At 40.2% G+C, this 26,019-nt stretch overlaps 1 protein-coding gene across 1 annotated transcript; it reads left to right on the top strand.

Moving 5' to 3' along the window:
- The first annotated feature begins 2,537 nt into the window (after nt 1-2,537).
- rab2a (RAB2A, member RAS oncogene family) lies at nt 2,538-25,655 on the top strand. Its single transcript, XM_044033809.1, has 8 exons — nt 2,538-2,753; nt 9,620-9,691; nt 10,326-10,393; nt 13,407-13,489; nt 16,009-16,101; nt 16,732-16,843; nt 20,841-20,909; nt 24,526-25,655. The coding sequence occupies exons 1-8, from the start codon at nt 2,708-2,710 to the stop codon at nt 24,619-24,621; spliced, it is 639 nt and encodes a 212-aa protein (XP_043889744.1). The 5' UTR covers nt 2,538-2,707; the 3' UTR covers nt 24,622-25,655.
- Nucleotides 25,656-26,019: the final 364 nt, after the last annotated feature.

The following is a 26,019-nucleotide window of genomic DNA, read 5'->3' as shown; positions in this document are numbered from 1 at the left end:
TGTGTGGGTTTCCTCCGCCAACAGCCATTGTCTCAGCTGCTGTTGGTGGACGAGGTATCGTACGCCAGATAAACCATTACACGTAGTTCCTTGCTGATAAAGATGTGATTGCAAATATAATCGATGCCAGTTGTGTCCTTTTGTTTGTGTTAACTCCTGGTGAATGCAGGGCTGAGAGCCAGAGTGTGGTGCTGCAGATAAGATATAAGATACCTGGAGTCAGACTGGACCAGGACTGCTCACCAGAGACCGCTCTGTGATATGACGGTGGACACCAATGGGAAAACAAGGTCAGCTCCAAACAAAAATGCTTGAAACAGTGATGGCAAAACTGAAAGATATGTGTCAGTCGTGACTTCACCCCTGAGAATCTGAAATCATACACCTATTGGACGATACCAGCTGTCAATCACATCATATGTGCCGTACGCTATCGTCTATTTTCTTCTAAATAAGAATATAATGTACAAAATTGATGTCCTAAGTTTTGAAGAAGAATTGAAGAAGACCTGATGTAGGCTCATTTTCCCATTGACTTAGATTCGAATAGACCTCTTTTTGCTGCCTGTTGAGTCACCCCCTGTTGGCTATTCAATGTATTGTTACTTCCAGATTGGCCTCTTCTGGCAAACCGGAAGTCTGTGTCCACTTTAAATATATAGATATTTGTTTCACCTTTTATTGCATGAGAAAGGCAGATGACATGAGAGTGGACCATTATCACATTTATTCATCACTTTAAAATATGGCATTTTGGCTCCCCCTGTTGGAAGAAATTAGTCACTACAACTCAACTCCATTCCCACTGTAACAATTTATTTTAATTTTATTTTTTTTAAATCACAATATTGACTACAGAGAAACACATTTTTAGAATCATAAAAGATATTTTAATCCTGAAACTTTGATTTTATTTCCCCCTTTTCCTGTTATTTGTTCCCTTATATTCTGAGTTTAAATTCAGTATTATACATAAAGAAACACTGATGTCACATCTGCACACGATGTCTGCCCTCATCACTTGAGTAATTTAGATGAGGGAATCAATACATGGTTGGATGGTTAGAAAGTGTCCAGTTTGTCTACAGCAGTAACCATGGGAACTGGTCAGAGAAGATGGAGGTCAACCATGGAAACGCCCGAGATAAACAGCGTGTTAATCACCTATTGTTGGCAAACACTTCGGCTCTGGTGCAACGGAGTGGAAACCAGGATGAAATCAGTGTTGGTTTTTGTGTTGTTAGCAATTTCTTTTTCTTTCTTTTTCTTTTTAAAGAGTACATTTTGTCAGTATTACTCTGTAAAGATAGAGAAGATACAATAATGAATCTTGCATTAATCTATGCTGATACAGCTTCAGTATTAGCAAAAATCTAACATTGCTTAACCTCTGTTGTTCAAAGCTGACACTAAACAGTGCCGCATTTAAAAAAAGTCTAAACTTAATTTCACTGTGTGTCACCAACTATCTGTTATCTGAAGAACAACCAAACAAACATATTCTTTGTTTTGGTAAAGAAAATCAGAAATATCAAAGTATTAAAACACATCCCATGAAACAACACCTCACTATTCACATTTTAATGTGTTTATCATTTTTACTTCAGTATTGTGTTACATTCTTGTGGTGGGTGTGGGCCTTGGAGGGTTTGGAACAACTTTTAAGGGCCTTAACCCTCTCATATAGAGAGAATTGTGGCGTTTTCTTTCATTGTTTTGACAAACATCAACATTTAATGTCTATGTTACCTGCCAGTTAGAACAACACAAAATGACATGGTTACATTTACCTCTCGGATCAATGTCAGTGCCTCCCACAGCGTGGCCCGCTGCCCACTTGGAGGTATTACATGTGGGCCTTGGAAAGGAATGTCATTATTTATGACCATTCACTGGTAATTGGGATCCAGTCTCGAGGCTATTAAACTATTATTATTACAACAAAAAATGCCTGTCTGTATAAATAACATTAGAACTGTCCTGTGTAAATCTATAACTTGATATATATCTGCTCCTGGTCTCTCTCTTCTGTCTCTACCTCACTTCCCTCTTTCCCTTCTGTCCCCCCAACCCGTCGAGGCAGATCTCCACTCTCCTTGCTCATTGTGTAAAATGTTGGGTTTCTCTTCTCTCTATAATATTTTCTGCATTACTATGTACAGTATGTTGTGTGTTTAAAACAAATAAAACTGAATTTAATTGAATTTCATTTTGAACACAAAGGGCTTTTCAGGTGTTGCCAAAATGTAATTGTGATTACTTGTGACCATAACTTGGGACAAAATATTTCATTTTCAATGTTACTTCAGTGTTGTGCTACATGCAAAATGGCGCTAAATGTCAGTGTTCGCCTTTGAAGTTTTGCTGAGGTTTTTAGAGTCACAAACCCTTGAAGTTCGGGAGTCAAGATATGATGGGTGTCACCACGACAACTACCCACTACCTATGTTTTTTTTTGGCCGAAGACGGGTACTCGAATGCATCGTCAAAATTCTCCCAGGACACCCTGAACGCACCATACTGTAGCGTGGCGAGGGCGGGCCCTGTGACGTAGAGCGGAGGCTTCGGCTGTTTATTGTTCCTTCGTCAGCATAGGCAACAGAAAAAATACAGGCTAACAGGCTGCACGCTACCTCCTCCACACGGTTCACGGTCGGTTTAACGAGAGTGTAACGGTCGAGACAGCTGAGTGTACCAAGCAGGGGCCATGGCGTACGCGTACCTCTTCAAATACATCATCATCGGAGACACGGGTAGGCTGCAGCAGCGACACAGCCACACACACACACACACACAGGCAGCTAGCGTACGGCTAGTAGCTCTTAGCGGTTAGCTTAGCGGGGCATTTCCGCAGTGTTGGTCGGTCCAATGACGTGGTAAAAGCGGAGACAGTGGGAATGACAGCTCCAATTCTCCCCGCTGTCGAACAAATACAATACTCAAAGTTCCGTGACAGTGGCATTGAATTGTACACACGCATCATGTCACGAGCTTACACGTATTTTTACTTAACCAAAGCACTTGTTGACAGTGATAAACACATTCTGGGCCTTTTGTCTGTACGTGTCCAGGGTGGGGGTGTTAGCCACAGTTAGCATAGCTCAAGCTAAGTCCCAAGCTAGCATTGGCCGTTAACTGAATATTAAATACACAGACAGCCGTCACGACTGTGTTTTAACAGGCCGGTATGTCATCACACAGGAGACGGATAATCGTGACATCGGTATATTTTCACTGTGAGTGTTATTGTGAGGTAACATTAGCTGGACGTCTTGTACAAAAGGGCCAGAACGTGAAGATGCTAAAGCCTCCGGTATTTCTTGAAATGGCGTTGGGTAGTTGTTGTTCCTGTTGCACGACTTGGCCCGTCTTCTGTTTTCATAACTATGTCAGGTTTTTGGTTTTCTCTCGCATGCTGGAAGGAGGATAGGAAAGCAGAAGTCAATGTTGTCATGTGTGTATTTTCAGCCAGTAGCTTTAATGATCGACCTGCTCTCTGTGGTGTATAGCCTGTGTAGCAGGTGCATTTTCACTGCTGCTGTATTACCATAAAGTAGCGCGTGTGTAAGGAGAAAACACACTATCTTTATTGCAGGGTTCTCAGTGACCTGGGGGCCACTGAATGTCCAGTCTGATCAGGAGGGGACCGTAAAAAAAGGCTAACTTTTTTGGGGAAAAAGCTCAAAACTATATGACAACATTTCATCGTGACATCGCAATAATGATAGTAATGACAGTGTTCACAGAATACCAAAATAAAAGTAAAAAATGTAAAATGTAAAACTTACTAAAATAATTATAACTTGATATTGGGATAGATATTAAATATATTTGAGAGGCAGCACGTTTCTAGATCTCTGCTTTAAGCCTGCCCCACACTAGAGGATTTTCAAATCTGACCTATAAACATGGGAGAACACCAACACAAACTTTGTAACCAACATGTACTAGACAATCCAGTGAAAACGCAGGACCATGCACTTGCCATCAAACAGGGAATCTCCAGGGACAAGATTCCAGGGATTTGGGGTCTTACAGAAACTTGTGTGATTTAATGTGACTTCAGAATATAAACAGACATGGAGGTGGACTGTTGGCATTGGTGGTTAATAGCTGTTGTGTGTGTATGTGATGTTTTGTGCTGAGAAACTCAAAAAACTGTGGATTAAGTTGTGGCTAAGAAGACTGAAGCAACTTGGTTTTTACAAGTTAAGGTTCTAATCAAAAGTTTGCAACATCCCTTTTTTATGTGGGGAAAAAAAGAGCCAACTATTTTGGGGGGAAAGCAGTCAAGGTGGATGATATGAGCCGAAAACAACATCATAGTATTCCATCATGATATCGCGATACTGATATTTGTGACAATATTTCAGAGACTGTCAAAATAATAGTGTTTATTTTATATAAGTTCACAATAAAAAAAATATTAATGATGCAAAATGAAAATAAACATACATTACATACAAAAATATGTTGGTATGTGCCGCATGTGGCCTGCGTGCTGTAAGTTTGAAACCTCTGCTTCATAGATATGGAGAGAATTGTGTTGCATGATGCATTTAATACAAGAAGCTAACACCAAACATGCACTTGGGGCTGAACAGCTCTCTCTAATAAAAAAAAAAGTAAAATCAAAAACAATCATCACCATGTTTTTAGTGTTTTTGCACGTTAGGGATTTTTGTTGACACTGAATACTGAAGAAAGATAATCATTATGGCAGAAATGAAAGAATCTAATTCTAATAGGTGTACGTCATGCTCATGTGTGCATCTGTTTTGGATGATTACTGGTGGGCTACATGTTTACTCCAGTGATGTTGCGAAAGGGGTTCAAGTTTTGTCTGCTGAGGTTGTTTTACCTCTGGTAGTGTTGCAGCCAAGATCCAAACCCGATTACATTTGTGCTTACAATAAAAATATTCCAGCAGTGGCCCTGTATCCATGTTTTTTAGTCTATTTTTGACCCAGGCTCCTCTTGGAGATTCTTAGTATCAGCAAGATTCGGTGTATCAATCCCAGTTTTCCTATAAAGCATATCACACAGTTTAATCAAATTTTAAACAAGGAAAAAAATATAAATGTTAGTTTTATCCATACATAGCTGTTTAATAGACTTCATTCACCACAATAAGCAATGTAGCTCTTTTTACATGGATCTGTTTTGTTGCTGCTTCCCAACTATTGATATAATCATATTTATTTATCTCACAAAGTTGTTGTGGCTTTCTCATCAGTCCACACATACCTCCTTTCATCACCTTGTTCCACTTTTTTTTCTGGTGCAGGGAATTGTGTAAGCATTATTTGCTTTTCCCATTGCATGTTTTTTTTAGCATTGTCTTAGGCTTTATTGATACTCCAACTGTTCCACCTCCCTTTAAGCAAATATGCAATATGTCGAAGTGTTTTTTAATTTTCTGGGTTTCTACTCTGGGATTATTTAAGCACAATTTGGAAACACTGCAAACTGGGGTAAGAATGTTACCAAAGCTGGAAAATCCTACAGTTTCACAAGCAACAGTTCCACATGTACAGCTGTTGTTATCACTTTAAATCCTTCTCACAAGCCTTGAGAAAAGTAGAACCTTTTTTACTTGGCTGTAACTGAGGCTTTACAGTTGCATTACTGAGCAGATTGTTAGTTTTTTAAATGAGCAAGAAAAGCTAATCAGATTTAAAAAGAAAATATTCTAATCTTCCTATTGCTTGTTCAACTTCAAGTATTTATATGTCAATAATATAGGCTGTCAGCTTTTTAAAATATCGAGACCCAAAAGCTGCAGGCCTGCAAATATTTGAAGGATGTTTGTTAAAGGATGTTTTGCTAAAACTGGATTATATGACATGTGTCAACAAACGGTTACGCTGGTTGAAATTACACATGGAGATGACATAATGATGACATAATTAAAACAGGAAAGTGGCCTAGAGAGTGGGCATGTGGGTATTATTCTGGTCATCATGAGAAATTCTCTGGTGATAAACTGAGGGCTTGATAAACCTGCACAAGCAGTTAATCCTGTTCTGTGAGCAGTCCAGGTCCAGGACCTACCAACAGAAGTTAAATGGTTAAAATTAGTTTTTTCAGTTTTTTTATTTTCAGTAATAAAACTCAGTTTACTAATAATTATATTTAATATATATGTACAATTATTCCTAATTTGATTTGTTAGTGTCATTTTTATAGGTAAATATAGAAAATGGGAGTGGACCAAGGAAGTTGCCCTGTAGGACCCCACAGAATTACTTTGTCAGGACTTAGGTGTCCAAGTGGTCTATGGATGTAAAATGCTGTCCATATAAAATGTTCAGTTTGTGTCCCACTGGTGAAACATTGTTGTTGTTTTTGTCCAGTGTTGCCCATAGTCACATAGGGATTTTGGTTCAGTCAAAGTATCTTATTAAATACTTATTTATGTGATTAATATTGCAGTAATTTATTTTTAACCCCCCCCTCCCCCCTTTGGCTTTCATTTAGGTCGAAGCTTTTACCTTGTTTCTCCCACTCGACGTCAATTTGAAGCCTTAACTGGTCATTGTGAATTCCCGTGGTCAGGACTGGATAACGTGGATGAGTTTAATTGCAGTGTTTCAAACAGCAGTTAACTGTGGACTCATGATCATACGAGTCCGAGCTTTGCGATGAGTAACGTACTGCTGTATGTCCACTAGAAGTCATATTGCGTTTTTCACACATCTGAGGAGGCCATGTTCATTACTGCCCCATAAACTTGTTCATACACAAAGCATGTGACTGAACTATTTTCCTAAAAGATTTTTAACCTCAACTGACATCTGCTAGTTGATTCAGTTTCTTTTTTTTAGTTACATATATTCAACACATTTGTCAACACATTGCATGGTAGTGGGTTTTGGGTGATGTCCAGTTTTTTCTTCTTTTTTTTTTCTTTTGGAATCCTTGCTCTACAGTTTGCAATAAAATAAAAAGTAGACACAAAATATTACTTAAAAAGTTCAGGAAAGAATTACAGGGTAATTATTGGGCTATATTTTTCTCTTAAGGCAGTGGCCACAAGCCTGTTTGGTAGAAAGATTAACTCAATCTTAAGAATACATTTTTGTCTCTCACTATGCGGTAACCTCCAAAAATAGTCAGCGTATCAACAGAACACTATGAAACTCTGCTTTTATAGTCTACAAAGTTATATTAAGACATGCTCACATAGTAGGGCTGCAAATAACAATAGTTTTTACTCGGTCTGCAGATTATTTTATCCATTAAACTATTCATCAAATCAACATTTGTTCCTGGAAGAACTTTTTTTAGTGCCTTGAATTATCTCCTACCTCAGGTAACATCCTCATGATGTTTGTCTGATTAATTGCTCAAAACCTGAATATATTCAGTAAACAAAGATTTTTAAAAAACAGTTTTTCCAACAAGTAATCAATTATTAAAATATTTCTGGCAATCAACTAATCAAATATGTTTTGGGCTCTGTAACATGAAGCTTTAAATCCAGGTGAAAAGATCTCCGAGTGTGTTTAGTTTCTATTGAACACTTGGCTTGCATTCATTATAGCGCTTGTACATTTCATATGGAGGATGTAGTTATGTGTTTCTTACAGTGTTAATCAGCACTGTGAGTGGGTGATGTGTTTGGTGAGCATTCTTCTACAAAGGAAGTTACGTTATGATGGAACCGTCTGTTTATAGTGGTGTGTCTGATTGTACATATATTTAATACAGCAAATGGAAGCAAAACTCCCTAATGCACTGGTAGTAGAAGAGTACTGTAAGCAGGTGTCTGTTGGTTGCGTACATACGTGTGATAGAGGTGGCAATGATGTGATTGCAACACCTCTGTACAGCTGCACTCCTTGTGATCCCTTTACTTCTCCACCCATCTGTAATGATCCTCATCACCATGCATTTCCTGCCTAGCAACGCCACTGCCTGGCTGTGGTAACCCTTGGAAACTAAGGAGGAGGAGGAGGAGGAGGAGGAGGACGACCACCACCACCACCGTGTCCCTTTCTGTCACCTCAAATTCTGTCATTCAGTTTTTCTGGTCATCTAATTTGCTTTCTTTCCTCTTTGCGCTTCACATCAGCCAGGCACTAAAATGTTAAGTAGTACAGTGCTAAAGTTGTAGACATGAGTACTAGGCCTGTTTCGGGAGTCCAATATACTTTGAATATTAAAAAAATCAGTATGGCCCAGTGGACAGAACATTTAAAAACCACACTAAGTTAAAATGTAATAAAATTTGAATATTTTAAAAATAATATGGAATTCGAATGGGACTACAGAGGAAAATTGACAGCCCTAATGAATACAGGTCACCCACCTTTTTTGACTTGGTGACTGAATTGTTTTTCTTCCTGTTGAAGTCCTGAACACCATGTGATAACAGAAAAACACAAACATTTGTACAGGGAAACAAGACAAATTTTCACTTTAAAGAAGCTGAAACCAGATACTGTTTGCTTAAATTGTGTCCAGTGTGTCACATTAAGGAGGGCTCATTGGCTTAAAACTGAATATATAATAGAATGAACCTATTATATGCAAGGGTCTTGCATTACAGATGCTGCCATCTTGTAAACGAAGGAGTCGTTTGTTTTGTTGCATCATGAAGTCTCACATTAGACGTCAGTACATTATATTACACAATTCATCTGTGAAAACAGTGATTTTCTGCGGTCATTCATTAATAGTGGTTGCCGATTTCTGTTCGTCATTACACATTCAACCTGTTTTCTAAAAAAGAATGTGTATTTCCTCATCACCTGTCCTGGCTTTATTTACCTTGTAGGCTTGAACAATAGGAGCAGTATCCTATCTTTTGTGCATTAAAAATACACATTTCACTTATGGTGATATTTAGGGGTGAAACAATCACTCGATTTATTTTTTTTTAGAAAATATCTTAACAATTATCTTTTTTGATCCAGTGAACCTGTGGACAATGTTGACATGCTGCATTTCCACTTAATTAAGTTTTGAGTCTAAAATTAAGTTTGTACTGCAGACATCATCTGACCCTGTAATCCAATGATTTGCTCCAGTTTTAACTGAGTAAGCAGAACTAATAGAAACCAAATATTTGTAAGGGTGAATCTTGGCACGGCTGTAATCTCAGTCTGTGGCACATAACATTCAGTCATACTTTTAACAGGATTGTTGATGAAGGGCAGATTGAGCAGTAACCCTTTGCAAAAACATTGGCCTCGCACATGCGTCAAAGAAGCCAGCTGCTCAATTAACTCACTAACAGTTACCTCAGGTTAACTAATCTGACTCACACTAGGTTTTGTCAAAGTAGAGTGGAAGCTCCCCTGCCAGGTTTATTTGAAGTGGACAATGACTCCAATATTTCCATGTGAAGCTAAAATCAATCATTTGTCAAGGACTATAATTACTGTCAGGCAATTGCAGCTTCCCACTGGGAAATGTCACTTTGAAACGCACAGCACTGGGTTGGGTATTAACTGGTGGATGGATAAGGTTAGGGATAAAACTTAATTTAGGCTGTCCAAATGAATTAAAGTAAGTGCAGTGTCCTAGAATAGCTATGTAAACGTGTGTGTGTGTGTACATGAAATATTCTGTATTATTCACTCGTCAATGTTTTTTTTTGCTTGTTTTTCAGGTGTTGGGAAGTCATGTCTATTACTACAGTTCACAGACAAGAGGTTTCAGCCAGTTCACGACCTCACCATTGGTAAGAATACTTAAAATTTGCAAATATGTTAAGTCAGTACAAGCTTTTATATTACTGTCAGACTGTATAGATGACTGTTTAGATATTCTGTATAATTTTACCAACATCATTTGTTATTGAAATTTGTGTCAAACGACTGCTACAACAATGTAGTGTCATTTACCTTTGGAGTAATTAAGTTCTACTGTAGAACTTAATTACTTAAGAGATAAGTTGTTTGCCTCCAACAAGGATTAAACACTTTTGTCACCTGTGTTTTTCATACCGGCACTGGAGGTTTTTACATTTCAATCCACTGGGTCCAGAAGACTTGTGTATTTGTATAGAACTTTACCTGCTTATATTACTGTCTTGTAAAAGCTTGACAAAACCATCTTGATCTGTGAAGATGTTGCTGAGATATACACAAAACTTGGTAAATGTAAATTGTGAAATCCGTTAGGTGTAGACTCTTTCAACCACTCAACTTTGTATCAGTAATAGTGGACAGTTGTGAAGTAGACTGCCGGCCTGACAGTCAAACTGTCAAATTTTGAAAATATGAGTGACACCTAAATTACATATAATGCAATGTTTGGTGTTAATGCATCATTAGAGAGATTTCAGGTCGGTTGATGTGTCCCTGTCTCTATAGGTGTGGAGTTTGGAGCGAGGATGATCACTATAGATGGCAAACAGATCAAACTGCAGATCTGGGATACGGTAATAAAGCTCCTGTACATACACTGTATATATTATCTATTTGTCTCAGGGTGGTGTTTTTTGTTTTGTTTCTTTCAATTAATTTAAATGAAATGGTAATAAGAGAGAAGCTGAGATCAACTGCAGCATTGTGAAGATGTGCAAGTAGACATTATCGGGCATTTAAATGACATTGCAAAAAAAACGACAAAACACACACTGAAAGGAGCCGTACTTGCTGCATCAGTGAGCAGGATTCAGTGTCACATGACCACTAGTGGGCCTGCATGATCACATGACCTCTCGCGAGCATCCTCCCTGCCACCTAGGGTATGCTAATAGGGGGAAAACTATGGAGACACCAGCCCCTACAACTAAGTCTTTGAAATTGTTTTATTTGCTCTTGCTTGTTTTCTGCACAATTTACCTTTCACTACAGAACATCTGAATATTTACCCAGAGTTCAGTGTTTCTGCACTGTAGTTCAGTTATAAGTCCCTCAATTTGTACATTGATATAATTATTAGTATTAAAATCTAAATTTTATAGGATATCGAGTAACTATTGTTATCGAAATCCCAAAAATATCGAAATCCCAAAAGTGGCTAAAAAGGGCAAGGATAAAGCGGTGGAAAATGGATGGATGTTTCTGCCATAGAAAGAAATGCTCCTTTATGTGGTGTTGTGTGCATGTAGTAGACCAGTTTACCAGCAGGTGGAGCCACAGCTCCACTTAAAAATGCTGCCTGACAGTGCTGATCAGTGATGTCAGTCCCTACTGTTACAGACCGCAGGTTTTCTATCCTTCCCTTAAAATAATCTCACTCACTGTGGAGCTGCTATTAAATTTGACACAGTAAGATGGTTAAATGACGCCCAGCAGCAGATGACGATGACTGGCCTCACGATACACCACCACTACCAAATGGTTAATAAGACCAGTTGGATGATTGTGTAGGCAGAACTTGCCGTATGAGCAAGTGTGTGTATGTGTGTGTTTCCTTCTACACACAAACATGAAGGCCAGATGGCAGACAGACTCAGCGATCCCTCTCTTTCACCCTTATTTATCATTTATTCACTAATAGCATTACCGGCTGGTTGACTGCCTCCTCCTAACTGACTGACTGAAAGACTGGCTGTTCTGGTGGCCATGTAAGTTGGTGTTTGGTTCACTGGTTGGCCTTTTGACTGGTTCTCTGGCACAATAATGTCAATGGCCTTAACTGACTTAAGACCATGGTTCTCAAACTGTGGTCTGTGTATGTCCAGTGGTACACAAGCTTCCTCTGCTGTTGCACTGTATCTACTGGGGGTATGTGATCGGAGTGAAGCTGAGGAATCTTGACCAAAGTGTGTAGAAAATGAAACAAATAATGATTATGAGAGTCACCTTATCTCTCACTCCATCTTGATCTAATTTCAACATATCAGTGTGTGAAGTATATGTGAGGAAGACGAGGATGGTGAGAGAGCAAATGATCTTACTGGGAATAAATCTGCCTCCAGTGAAAAGTCTGTAGCTGGCTTTGCTCGACCTATTCACACCTCTGTATTCTAACGTTGGTGATAATGGGGTTACTTTAGGAGCTCAGTGTTTTCTCAGGTGGTAATTTGTATAACAGGTTTGAGAACCACAGGATTAAGATGTTGTCTTTGAGGAGTTTGTCATTCAGAATGAGACAAGTCACATTTATCATTCATAAAGCATCCAAAAGCTAAAAACTCCACATATTCCAGAGAAAGACTTGGCATTTTAACTCCATATCAGAAACACGTGATGACATGAGCACATATCACTGTACTACTTATTATTACCAATAGTTGTTTGTTTAGTTGGCGAAAGTACTACAAACAATAAAAAAGTCAAAGGGGTTTATTTTGTCAGTTTAACAACATGTTGAAGCTGTAGCTGAAAGTCTGTGTTAATATAGCTTCTTACACAGCTAGTAGTCAAACTATGACTGATGAGATCCTACTGCGTCATTGTTTTCAAAAGTCTCCGGTTTTGCTGGTTCATACTAAAACACAGACCTTGACTTTTCAAAATAAAATAGAACCAGTAGCTTTTTTTAGACTTGTTTGTTTTGGGAGCTCTAAAACGCAGGTGTAGTGTTGACACCGGGCATAACCGAAGTATAATTTATGCATTTTGTTGTATGGCTGCAGCCTTAGTCACAGACTGGTTGTCTGACTAAGTGACTGACCACTTTACCCAGCAGTTGAGTGGCTTCCTCGGTGACAAACTCGCAGCCTGGTCCACTGACTCGCTGAATGAGTCACCGGCCAACTGCTTCTAAAGTGACTGACTGACTGACTTTTCAGATGAGGTCAGAGCAGTGTAGGCCTGCAGCTGCCAGGATAGAGCGCTGTTTTGTTTTCTGCCCCAGCTTGAACGAAACACAGACAACATTGTTACAGTACGTCAGTTGGAGACAGAGGATGAATGGACATGTGAAGGGGGGTGGTAAGAATTCTAGATGGTGAAAGGGGTGATAGAATGAGGGAAAACCCACGACTTAATGGAAAGAGAATGAAAAGATGAGGAGGTGCTCGAGGTATGATAATGAGGGATGAGGAACTGAATGTTCAAGGTGACCTAAAGAGTGAGATTGACTGTCGTATGTCATTGCAGGTTTAATTTGTGTAAAATGTGGCCTGCCATGTAGTTCATAAATACGGAAGTAGGAGAAGTAGACACAACGCAGAGAGAATGAAGGGATTTGTGACAGAGATGGAGAAAGAGAGAACTCCATTGTATCCAGTTACAGGCTCTTCTCTGTCCTGCCCTCTCTCCAGCTGACTGAAAATCCGGAGCTGGATTCTACCAGATAATAGGACATGTATCTGGCTAGACCACCAGTCCAATGCATGTAGACCACCAGAGAGTGGGACAGTGTTCATGTTTTAGGACAGAAAGATCAGAGCCGTGAATCCTGAGTCTAAAATACCAGCGGTTCCATATTTGTCCATGGTCAATTAAATTATTAAAATTTCAATTTCTGTTAATTAATATATGTATGTGTTTCTGCAGGCTGGTCAGGAGTCGTTCCGGTCCATCACCAGGTCTTACTACAGAGGAGCAGCAGGAGCGCTGCTAGTCTATGACATCACAAGGTATGAGCAAATCAGATGTGCCCCCACATATGAGCCCCCTTCCTTTTAGATGGTGGTAACTAAGTTCAACTTCTGAAGATGTTGTGACCTGGATGTCTGAGAACCTTCACAGACACTTTTTGAGATGTAGCAATCATCGTAACATTTCACCAAAGTAAAATATATAGCTTGATTGAAATTGCAGGTGCAATTTAAATATGAAACCAAAAAAGTAAAAAATAGTCCACAGATTTTCGTCCTGTCTTTTAAGGATAAAAGAAAGTAACACAGAACCAGATGGAATTGTTTATTTTCAAATAAAGGAAGGCTAAATTTAACTAAGAGGAGGGGAACAGGGCAGGTGGATTCTATGTTAAATTCTCTAATGATCATAACAAAAAGAAAACTAACCAGGAGCTTTTACTTTGTTTTCACCAAAATAAATAGACATTTAAAATGAAAATATTGGTGTAACTAAACATAAAACTCCCTCAGTTTGTGGAACTATTGCCCGGTACCGTCCAAGTGCAAAAGAACCTACTATATGCTTAACAAAGCCACAATAGGAATTTGTGCTAGTCCACAAACTAGACTGTATGATGCAGGTTAGTGTGCTGAGGTTCTAAGCAGCCATGAATGATTGGCTGGCTCATATCTTAGGATTCTGGCTTCAGCAGTTCTTGAATGAGTAATAATAACAGTGCTACATGTTGATGTTGGGCGTAGATGCTGGCTTATTGGTGACATGTTAACACTTAATAAAGGACACCAGGGTTTCTGCAACTACAGACCCTAGTACCCACAACATATATTGAAAGCACTATTAAAAATAATGGCAAATTTAATTAAAAAAGTCATTTTGAAGTCTGTAATCATGGGCTTTAGGGCTCATCCTGTGCTTAGTTATGTGGAGTTGGTCTAAAATGGGAGTCAAACTCTGTTGTTGCCTGGCTAGCTTTTTGGCAAATCGTTGACACACACCACCAAGCAGACTTTGTCAGATTCAGCACTGATAAATGTCAAATATGAGCCTCATGGTGCAGCTGAAGGAAGTGGAGCACGTCAAAGGATTAGTAAAGCCTCTGCTCACCCACATTGTTTTTCTCTGATTAGGCCTCTACTACGCGGACAAATAGTATTTATTTGGGATGACTTGTTGACCTGATTCATAGTGTCACCTATTTTCAGCCACACTTATTAATAAAAATGTGAATGTGCAGAGGAGGGGCGGTCATTAGCCTCCATCATCTGGACTGCAAGAGTGTACATCAGTGATTTATGCCTTGAAAAGCAGCATGCAGGCTCAGAAAATGTACTGCCTTTTTAAAAGGACATCCACACTAGCATTTGCTTCGTGCCTCCACCACCATGACGTACAACAAAAAATATTGATCTTTGTAGCTGTGATTGACATGAAATTTGTTATTGATTTGTTATTGATCCCCCCCCACACACACACACACTCACACACACAGCTAAATTCCCAAGGATTTCTGTGACCCCTGCAACTCTTTTGTGCTGCACTGTCAAACATTAGGTCAAAATTAATTTACCATTAGCCTGCTGCTGCTTCTTCTTCTTCTACTCTGCTTAAACGCTAAAAGCTAAAAACCAGATGGTGACACATTTCCTGGCCTGCGTGTATTCATGCTCTGGGGTTCTTGGTTCTGAACTGCTCTGTAAATACAGTCGGCTGATTTACCAGCATTTTCAGTGCTGCACAGAAGGCAGAGGGGAATTTAAAGCCTCCAGGGGCCACCAGGGGGAATCGGACATAATACCTTCAGCTTGACGGAAATGAGAGAAGCACAAGGAGAAAGCCTGTGTGAACTGTCATGAGCTGTAAACTTCACTGTACTACAAAGACATTGTGCTAAATGGGACAGAGTTTCATGACATCATGAGTTTGTTTATTAGGCCTGACACAGGGGTGATGTTATGATGTATTACTGGGCTATTATTAGCATGGCAGCTACAACCCCTTAACCATGAATGTTGTACATTTTTCATAGGTTTAAATACAACTCTCAACTACTGTCAAGAACATTTCCATATCTATACACTGCATTACAGAATTAGTGCAGGATCATGCCATGAAATATCACATTATTTTAGTGTGTAACTATTTTCTTGCATTGTTTTGTATTTGTTTTTCAACCTTTTAGGTGTAATTGTTCTGAATTCATTGTCATTGTAATTGTATTATACAGTATATTGGAATATAAAACATTTCTGCTGTGTGCTGGTGGCCCACATACTGAACACGTATCCATCACAGGTTTAATCCAACATGGAAACATCTCTGCTCTTATTTTATGTCTCTTAAAGAAAAACTGAACTGTTTGTTCGAATGTCTGTGAGAATGGTTTTAAATTATGAAAGAGGAAGTAACATGCACACACATTTCCCTCTTTAGAAGGGGAAGTGGTTTGTATGTATGTTTGTGTGTGTTTATGTTTGAGTGATGGTGACATTATCTGTGTTTTATTCGTGATGATGTCCGTCGAGTCAAACCAGAAATCTGTGCTTGTTTTTAACAGAAGGGACACCTTCAACCACTTGACGACTTGGTTAGAGGACGCTCGCCAACATTCCAACTCAAATATGGTCATCATGCTCATTGGCAACAAGAGGTAAAAATGCCTTTTGTTGCAAAAGAATGTCTTTCCACAATGAGGGCCGCATGACAGAGGATTTAACCAGCAACAATTTAGCCAGTGCTCAAAATAAAGACACGCCACAGTAATTTAAGTGATCAAATCAAAAACAGGAACTCCAATTTTTCAGTAAACCTTTTCTCTGAAACTGAGACTATACATTATAAACCTGTGGTGTGTCAAATGAGGGCTGCTGTTCTCTGCTTCTCCAGGCTCCTTCAGAGAGAATTCACTGTTTGTACACTTCACTGTTGAAAGTGAACCTGTGGTTTTACTTTGTCATTTTGGGCAGTTTAGAATGAAGTTAAATTCATCCTTTTAAAATGAAATCCCACAGAGCACGACCGGTGCAAAAAATGTTTTGTATTTCTCAGGCGATTGTAACTTTGCTTTAGTATGTGTGTCAAAACTAATAGTTTATACATTTATTGATGCAACCACAGAATCACTCATTCCAGCTTTTTGAATATTGATTCAAACTACCAGGTAAAAGGGTTAGGGTTAGACCTTTTTATAGGAATAATGTTTAGAGTGTTGCTTTATAAAATGTATATTACAGGACCTTTTTCTGATCCTGACTCGTCCTGTACAAATGTTTGTTTTTAGTGACCTGGAGTCGAGGAGAGAGGTGAAGAAGGAGGAAGGTGAAGCATTTGCCAGAGAACACGGCCTCATATTCATGGAGACCTCAGCCAAGACTGCCTCTAATGTAGAGGAGGTAATAACACACACACACACACACTCACTGTAGGTTACACACGTTTTATCTTAGTTTTCAGAATCCACATCACATTGTGATAGCAATTGAACGTCCAATCTTTAAGATTCAGGTGAAATTATCTCCATTTGTCTGACATGGAGTGTAAAATATTTATACTGTATAGTGTTTTTTAAGGTGTTTTTAAGCTGAATCTTGCCCCTACATGCTTGAAAGGGAAGGGTGAGGTGGGAGATATTCGTCAGTAATGTGCAACTTCACCAATAAATGAAGCTAAATCCCACGTACTGTACATTGTAATGCATTTAAAGTGTCAGGTGGAGGAAAAGGAAAAACATTCTGGTGTCAACAACCCTTGCAATACTGTTTTTTTTTTATTTCATAACAGCCTCTCTTATTTGTCTGGCAAGTGTATTTTTGAATTTATAGGGCGGCGTTTTGAGGAGTGAGCACCCAGATCATCCTTTTCTTGACTCCTCCTAGATCAGATTTCCAACATATAACTTCATAAAGTTTTTTTAGGAATGAATTATGGGTTATCATAGCTGTAAGACTGCAGTTTACATCTAAACTATAATCTACTCGCTGTAGGCGAACACTAATGCTAGGTCGCCTCTTAATCTTCTTTTATTGGGAGAAGGGCTAAACCAGAATTTCACACACATTAGCTGATGTTTCACAGATATCAGTGCTGACATCTGTATCTGGGGTGAGCCATCTATTTGTTTGGAGCACAATACAAGCATAGAATGAATTCTCCAAAGACTATAATACTTAACACATCTTTGAATATGCAATGATTGATGTTGGGGAGAGTTGATAATCCTCAAACCCTCTGGAGGCTTTGATGCTGTTTTGTCTTCTGTAAATTGATGGATGTTGATGGATAGTTTGTTTGATACAGTTTGTTCCACATCCATTATCTGTTCTGGCTCTATATTAAAGGTCTGCTATGTAGTATTTAGCCTTACAAGATATCGGGGGAAACTAATTTGAACTCTAAATGTAGAGTAGAGAACTGTTGTGTTGAGCAGAGAGTGACCACCAGAGCTGCTCTGTTTGTAAACATGCTGCGTTCAAATGTGGGCGTTACCATGTTCACTGCACAAACCCACTCCAACATTGTCCCGTCTTATTCACAGTCTGTTAACCCTCACGATTTCTGAAAGCTTAGAGTTCTGGATGTCATATTATACAACTTAACCAGGTTGCTATCATGGGCGCCACATGAATATGACACTGTATGGTTTTAATTTAATAGAAGGCCTCTCTCGTGGACTCGTATGTCGATGTATGCTCACATAATTAGAGCTGCGGTTATTAACCAATTTTGATAATGGATTAATCAGTCCATGTCCTCTCAGACTCTGCAGGGCTCAAGGTCTTTGAAGAACTGCAGGCAATAATGTTAGTTTTTGTGAAAGACAAAATACATGCTCCTGGGTTCCTCGGTGTGTGGATTACGCCAGAAATATCAGTCGCTTAATATCATGGTCTTGGTGAGTGAACAAGGAAGCTTCACTCAAGCCTGTTCTCTTGTTCTTCTGTCTAAACTACTGTCGCTTTCAACCTTGTGTCTGTATGACGTCGTCTGGAGCAAACCTCCTGTTGACTCGACTGTTTACCTGTAGCGTCCGTCGCAGTGTGGCTCCACATTTAGCATCATGACCCACGGTTAGCAGAGGGAGCACAGTGCTCCGCCTCTCGCAGAGACACACCCCTGGTGTTGTTGTGGGTAATGAATGCATGCTGTTGTCCTCTGGGACCCCTTTCTCACTTATCCAGTCACATAAATAATCCCATTCTACACAGCACAGCATGCTAGCCAAGGGCGTGCACTCTCTGTCTTCTCTGCTCTCTCTCTCTCTCTCTCTCTCTCTCTCTCTCTCTCTCTCCTCCCTCCCTCCCTCTCTCCCTCTGTGAGTGTGTATGTGTGTGTTTAGACTTTCTTTCTAGCCTCTTGCCTGGCCTATATCATGTGAAATCACACCCCCATACACTGCATCTCTGGGGTTAAGATGGGGGTGAGTGTGTGTGTGTGTGTGTGTGTGTGTGTGTGTGTGTGTGGTATGATTAATTTGTCTCATTAGTGTCCTCTGAATCCTCTTGATACAGCCTCTCTCCTCCCTTCCCCTCATCTCTCGACACTCCATCCCTCCTCATCCCTTGACGTCCATCATTTGCTCTTTAGCTCCCCCTCCTCCCGTTCTCCGTCTCCATCCATTTCCTCCTCCCAGAGCTGAACCAACGTGTCTCCCCCCTGTTCCTCCCCCATGTCTTCCTGCCCACTTCCATTCATTTCTCTCTTCATCTCCCCCTCCTCCACCTCTTGCCCCCTCTTATCCATCATCCCCCCCACACACACACTTCTCCAGTGGTAAATCAACCAGTTATGGTTCATACATATTCATAACCTCCACCCCACATCCAACGACATCTAGCAGCCAATCAGTGGGCTGCTTTTGTCATGAGGCTCTGTGGGTGGACACTCGGGCTGAGGGGATGGTCTTCAGAGAGAGAGAGAGCGAGAGATTCCTTAAAGCAGCGTGTCACCATCTCATCATCTCATGCTTTCTTTCTTCCATATTTCCTCAAGCCTCTGTTCTCATCCTCTGCTTTTTATTTCTCCGTAGTCCTTCTCTTTTCTTGTTTTGTTCATTTCATCCTCCCTCAACTTTTTACTATTCCTCAAGTTAGGTATAATTTCGGTTTTCTGTAACATGTTTCACTATCACCTGTTTTTCTCAATCTCTCTTGTTTCTACCCATCGTTACAAGTAGATTATTATTTAATTAATTAGCCATTTATTACTTATAATTGAAGTTGGCACATTTTTATTCTCTGGAAATTAATAAATGCTGCTAAGTCACTCAAACTATTTTTTTACTTTACACCCCAGCATTTGTTTTTTTGAATTTCTTTATACATGTATAGTTTAACCATTGTTTTTGTTGCACTGCAGTGAAGACACAAAAAGCAGTTTGGAGAGATAGGAATGAATGATGAACGTTTGAATGATCAGGTAGTTGTTGTTTTTTTTAAAGCATCATATATCAGCCATGAGCTTCACTGATTTCAACCATATCAGTTGACCTCGAGTACAAACATCTGAACTTAATATTTAACGAACTTCCTAAACTAAGTGTCTGGGGGCCATGAAGCAGTGGAGGATGCAGTGATGCGAAGGAAGGAAGGAAGGAAGGAAGGAGGGAAGGAAGTAGGACAGAGTGAGGACAAGAGTCTATTTCCGAGAAGTTCAGGTCATGTCTTCGCATCTACTTATAGTTTAAAACGACATAAAGCACTTCTGCAGGATCTGTGTTCCATAATCTGAAATGAGTGTACTGACCTTGTCAGGACCAGTTGTTTTTATGCAGACCAAAACCTGGTCTTCGTGAGACAGAAAGTCTGTCCTGAGGAACTGTTATAGGGTTAGGTTTAGGGTTGGGTTAGGTGTTTTCTTGTGATGGTTGAGGTTAAGATAAGGGCCCCTGCAATGCCGTATGTGTCTGAGGGTCCTCACTGAACGCTGTGTAAACATAACTATGTGTGTGGTGCGCATCATCTAGCCCTCAGCTATTACCATGTAAATCCCAACATCAGCATTTGAAGCAGAAAATACTGTTTTACTAGGAATTTTTAATAATTTCAAGATTGTAAGTATGTATTACGTATGCATGTTTTAAGTTTATAATTATTGTAATACAAAAATGATTTGGCTTTCGTGACCTGTCATACATATTTTAGATCTTCGGCAGCTCAAATGAACAAGCACATTTCTGTTCTTTGAGCAGAGGAGACCTCTGTTTGTTGCAATCTGCACTGTCACCATGAGATGTCACTAATTCTTACACATGGACCTTTAATAACGTCCGCAGGACTGTAGTACAAAGAAATGGCAACAAAGTGTTCTTGAATGTTTAATCTTCAAACCTGTTGATGAAACACTGCATGAGTATGTTTACAAATGTGAATTTTATCATTCCTTCTGTTTCAGGCTTTCATCAACACAGCCAAGGAGATCTATGAGAAGATTCAGGAAGGAGTGTTTGATATCAACAATGAGGTGAGATGCATTGTTCCCTCCCCCTTTTTCCTTCCTCCACTCACCCGTCCATTTTTTGCTCCCTTTTTTGAGGTGATCTTCTCCTCCCTTGCAGCCTTTGTTCCCATCTTTCTCTTCTGTGTTGTTTTTTCAGCAGTGTGTGTGGTTTGCCACGCTCCTTTTCTTCTCAAAAAGAGGGGGGGAAACCCCTCCTTCCTGCTTCTATTGACTCCAGCCATGCAAATCTCCCTCCTCTCACCTGCTTTATTTTCCACACTCCACACAATCTCTCTTCTTTTCTTTTTTTTTTCACTCACTCACTCACTCTCTCTGCTTCTGCCAGCTCATAAATTCCACACATCCCACAAGGTCTCAGTCATTTGGTAAGAAAACAAACAAGTCAGCCAGTCAGTCTGTGAACTGTCTGTCCAACCAGTCAGTAAGTTTGCTATGCAGTTAACCAGATGGTTATCATCTTAGTGAAACAGCCTTGCAGACAGGAACGTCGAGACAACTGTGCGTGTGTGTCGGCACGTCACAGCCGCGGTCACACTGCTGCCACTTTACGTCGACTGAATCCAAAACTGTTGTTGAGGTGTGAAAAATGTCCGTGTTTACTTTTTCTAGTACTTTTCCATAAAGATAACAACCCGTTGATTCTTGTCGGACTAACAGGGTTCCCACGAGTCCTGTCTCATGCCCTGCGTTGCTTGATGTACATAAACTAGGCCTTCGCAGAACAAACATTGAGTCATAATTACCAGCGGTGTTGTGGACACTGTCCACTGTCTCTCTCCGCCGTTGACGGGAGATTCCGTGCAGAACGACGAGCGAGTAACGTTAAGCAAGAGAGAGCAAATGACGACGTGATGCCTGGAAAACTTGTCCAGATGCAGAGCGTGCTGCAGATCAATAAAAGTGGACGCCATCAGAGATGGACACGCTCTTACAAGTTGTCCTCCCAGCACATTTGGCCCTTGAATTTGAGGGAATTGGTCATGGAAAGTTCTTGAATTTGATGTCAATCCAGGTGTTGGGCACTCTGTAACAAACAACTGAGGTCTCTGGTTTCCATTTTCTGCTGAACAAGCTAAATTAATGATTTCATCAGCGCTCATAAATACCACTCGGCGGTCAGTTCCCAACAGAGGAAGTCATAATAATTGATTAGCATCCTGCATCGTTTCCTGTCCGACCGCGCTGAAGACACTACTTGGAGATGATGTTAACACGAGACGTCAGAATGTTCAGGCAAGTCGTGATCGATCGCGTCATAAAAACTTGTGCTGGCACATCTTTAAGATCCTCAGCCCTGTGTCTCAATCCTGTCCTGCATGTTTTAGATGTTTCCCTGCTTTAACACACCTCATTCAAATGGTGAGCTCATCATCATTATCGTCATGTCATCATCAGTCTCTAGTCGAGAGAAAAAAAGTCCCAAATTTACTGATTTCAATCATCAGTTTCTTTGTTCCATATAACAAAGAAGTCATGAAAAGTGAGTCATTTTGGTTTGTGATCATCGTCATTTCCAGGTTTGGTCAACACTGATCAACATTTTTCAACATTTTCGGACATTTTACCGATTTTAAAACAAGTACTCGATTCATCTGTCGAGTACTTGACAAAGCCTGTAACACATGGAGCAGTGTTTTCATTTAGTTTGAGTCAACTAAATGTGATCCATATTTTAATCAACTAAATCTATAGTGATCAGTCTTGGATCACTTCTTATTATTCCTCTCTTCTGATTCTTCGTGCCGCTCTAACATTTCCATTTAGTTTTTATTCCTTGACAAAAGTGTCGGTAAATATCGCCGGCCAAAAGAAGTCATTTTTTCGTCGACGAAATCAACACTGACACGGAGCATAGACACTGGCAAAATGTTAGCACGTGTTCACACACACACACACACACACACACAGAGGTTTTCAGTTTACAAACAGAACTGTGTGTACATGTGTGGTCACATTTACATCGTCATACATCTCGCTGCTGATCCGTCCAGTCACGACGAGGAAAGCTATAGACGGCGAGGTTTTCTGTGTCTGTGTGTGTGTGTGTGCGTGTGTGTGTGTCTGTGTCTGTGTGTGTGTGCGTGTGCGTGTGCGGGCCAGCCAGTGTTTTTGTTCTTCATACATAAACGTACGATGAAGTAAAAGCAGGCCAGCTGGCCAAACCACATCAGCTGACTGGCTGAGAGGAAGGGAAGCCCCGCCAGAAATGTTGGCAAGCACTATGAGAAAACACTCACACACACACACGCTTTCTCAGATACACACACACACACACACACATGGCCTGAGCTCAATAAATGTGATTTAAAGGCATACAGTGTTTCCCAGAGGCGCTACTGCTGCTGAGTGTAGGAAGGGGAGTGAAACAGAGAGAGAGAGAGAAAGATAAATATACACTGAGAGAGAGAGAGAAAGTGTGTGTATGTGTGTGTGTGTGTGTGTGTGGGGGGTGAAGCTGACTGTGCTATAGCCACACACACACACTGAGAGAGAGAGAGTTTAAGGGATGAAAGAACTATGTGTCTCCCACCCACTCGCCTGTCTCTCTCTCTCTCTGTGTGTAAGTGCTTGTCTTTTTTCTCTCGTGTGCTTTTGTGTTTCTTCTTCCTCAGCCTTTGTGCACAGCAGCAGCACCTGTTGCCTCCTCTGTGATGTGATCTAATAAAAGCACCTACAGACACACTGTGCCGTGTTTATCTCACCATGAAAGCAGCAACACACACACACACACACACACACACACACATGCGCGCGTGTGCAAACGCCCCTCATTGTTTTTCTTAATTAAGTCGGTGAAAATGTGACAGTGATTTTCCTGTCAAAATAATTTGAGGTTAGTCTTTCTCAGGTGAGGGCACAGCGTTGGAGGATCTACTGACGACGTGTATTGAATTTCAGATAACGTAAATGTTCCTCTAATTAATAACGATGTTGGTGTCAAATTAGCAGCTAAAATTGATGAACAAAAGGGGAATTTTTCATAAGTAAATGAACTGTTAAGGGAGCGATTAATAGCCCATTCACACTGTTCACACAATCTCAACCTGTTGATTATTTCCTTGATTAATCAAGTACATGTTTGGTCCATAAAATGTCAGAAAATATGACATGATGTTCTGAAACGTCTCGTTTTGTCCACTAACGAAGCTTAAAAATCTGAATAATCGAAAGAAAATCGATTCACTTAATGAGAATATTTGACCTGAATATATCTGATTAGATTTTTTACTGTTTTACAGTTGTTTATTGTGTTTTGTGCGTTGTTGCTGGACCTCTTTATATTTATTTGAATGTGCTTTATCGATACATTCATGTGCAACGTTCCGTGTCGTCGCATCGAGAAAAGTTGAAGCTGAGCTTCAAGTGGTTGTAATTACGGAGGCTGCTACGGGAATACGGAAATCACGTAAGACGATCCGCCGTCCGCGATCGGCGGCTGATTCTGAACAAACTAGTGACGCGGTGTCATCGCGTCCTCGCGCACGTTTAGTAGTGAAATGTAAATACAACACAGAACATATTTGACTTTTTGTCCTCGGAGAAATCACCACTGACTCGTGATGAGTGTGTTGTTTTTAACCTGGATTCTCTTCCTTTGCTTGTGTCTCCTCATCCACAGGCTAATGGTATTAAGATTGGACCCCAGCACCCGACCACCAACTCCACACTGTCTGGTAGTCAGGGAGGCCAACAGGCTGGAGGAGGCTGCTGCTGAACCCCCAAACATACACACACACACACACACACACACACCTCCTCCTCTTCTGTCCTCAACCCTTCCTCCTCCTCCTCTTCCTCGCTCTCTCTCTCCAAACCCTTCCTTGCATTTCTACAGAACTGTCCAGGCTCTTAAACAGTTTGTTAACCTCTCTCTCTCTCTCTCTCTGTCAGCCATGTCCTTCTATAGTCACATGATCATACCTGACGGTGTAGAGGCTGCATTCAAATAAATCATCCCGACGTGTCTACGAGAGTCCGCTTCAATCGCAGATAAAAAACGACCAAGTTCAAAGTTCAGTAGTTCCATCTTTTTTTGTTTTTTTAAAGTTGGATAAACCGGTTTTAATATTTTCTTTTATTTCAAAAAACATCCACACATCTTAATCCATGAGGTTGTTGTTGGGATAATTTAGTACCTCTGAATCATTTAAAAAAAATAAAAACAAGAAAACTATATATTTTCAGTACCAGTGAGTTGCCGTCGTCCAGGTGGAGACAGGATTGTAGAGATTAAAACACACACACACACACACACTCACACACTCACACACACACACACACTTAACCGCTGACGATATGGAATAACTCCGTGTCACGTCTGTACACGTTTGTACACGTTTGAAAAGAAAAGGACACGGCGCGTCGACTGCGGGACGTGTCCCTGCACGTCCACTCCGTTCTCATGCTGTGCCCCGTGTGTGTGTGTGTGTGTGTGTGTGAGAGCAGGGATGATATATGTATTCCAGTAAGTCAGTAAGTGTAACATGAAGGAGGCATTCAAGTCAAGTATATAATGTCCATGGAGAAAAAGAGAGGAAAAAAAGTGCAAATGGTGATATTTTGTGCAAACTTTACCAGTTTTTTTCTTTTGTTATGTTGTTTTTCGCTCTCTGTCTCTGTCTTTGTGTCTTTTGCTGATGATTTGTATTTAATGAACACTACAAACTGTCTGTGGCTTAAAAAAAAAAAGAAAAGGAAGATAAGTGTGTTTTAAATTTGTCTCGGGAGGGAATAAAAGACCAAACCATTGAGCGTGAGAATAGATCCTTTTATCAGAAACGGCACAGAAAGACGAGCAGGACAGTGACACAGACACTGCCGCCATCTTGAAAATAAAGAATAAAAAGAGAACGGATTGGGTTAAAATAACTTTTATGATTATTTGTTTACAGTATTTATCAGGCAGATTCATTTCTGTGTATATATGGCTCTTCAGGTTTAGCTTTTATTTTTGTTTTCCTGTTGAAGGTGAAGCTCGACATGTTGTTGTGCTCCGTGTATTTATTTACCGGGGGCCGAAGCACAAAAATGTGGTGTTAAAACCTCCATTTGTCATTTAAACTCAAAGGCACCGACTTTCTTTAAAGTCCCTGTAAAGTGAAAGCGCGTTCGT

This window comes from Solea senegalensis, linkage group LG1 (assembly GCF_019176455.1).
Source record: "Solea senegalensis isolate Sse05_10M linkage group LG1, IFAPA_SoseM_1, whole genome shotgun sequence".
NCBI lineage: Eukaryota > Metazoa > Chordata > Actinopteri > Pleuronectiformes > Soleidae > Solea > Solea senegalensis.
Note: the sequence above shows the minus strand (reverse complement) of the source record. Positions and strands in the feature narration are given on the sequence as shown.

What these genes read in the sequence shown, in the direction of transcription:
- rab2a (XM_044033809.1), top strand. Translation starts at nt 2,708, where the DNA reads ATGGCGTACGCGTACCTCTTCAAATACATCATCATCGGAGACACGG. An exon ending in AACTGCAGATCTGGGATACG is followed by an intron (nt 10,394 to 13,406) that starts GTAATAAAGCTC and finishes GTGTTTCTGCAG; the next exon opens with GCTGGTCAGGAGTCGTTCCG. An exon ending in CTGCCTCTAATGTAGAGGAG is followed by an intron (nt 16,844 to 20,840) that starts GTAATAACACAC and finishes CTTCTGTTTCAG; the next exon opens with GCTTTCATCAACACAGCCAA.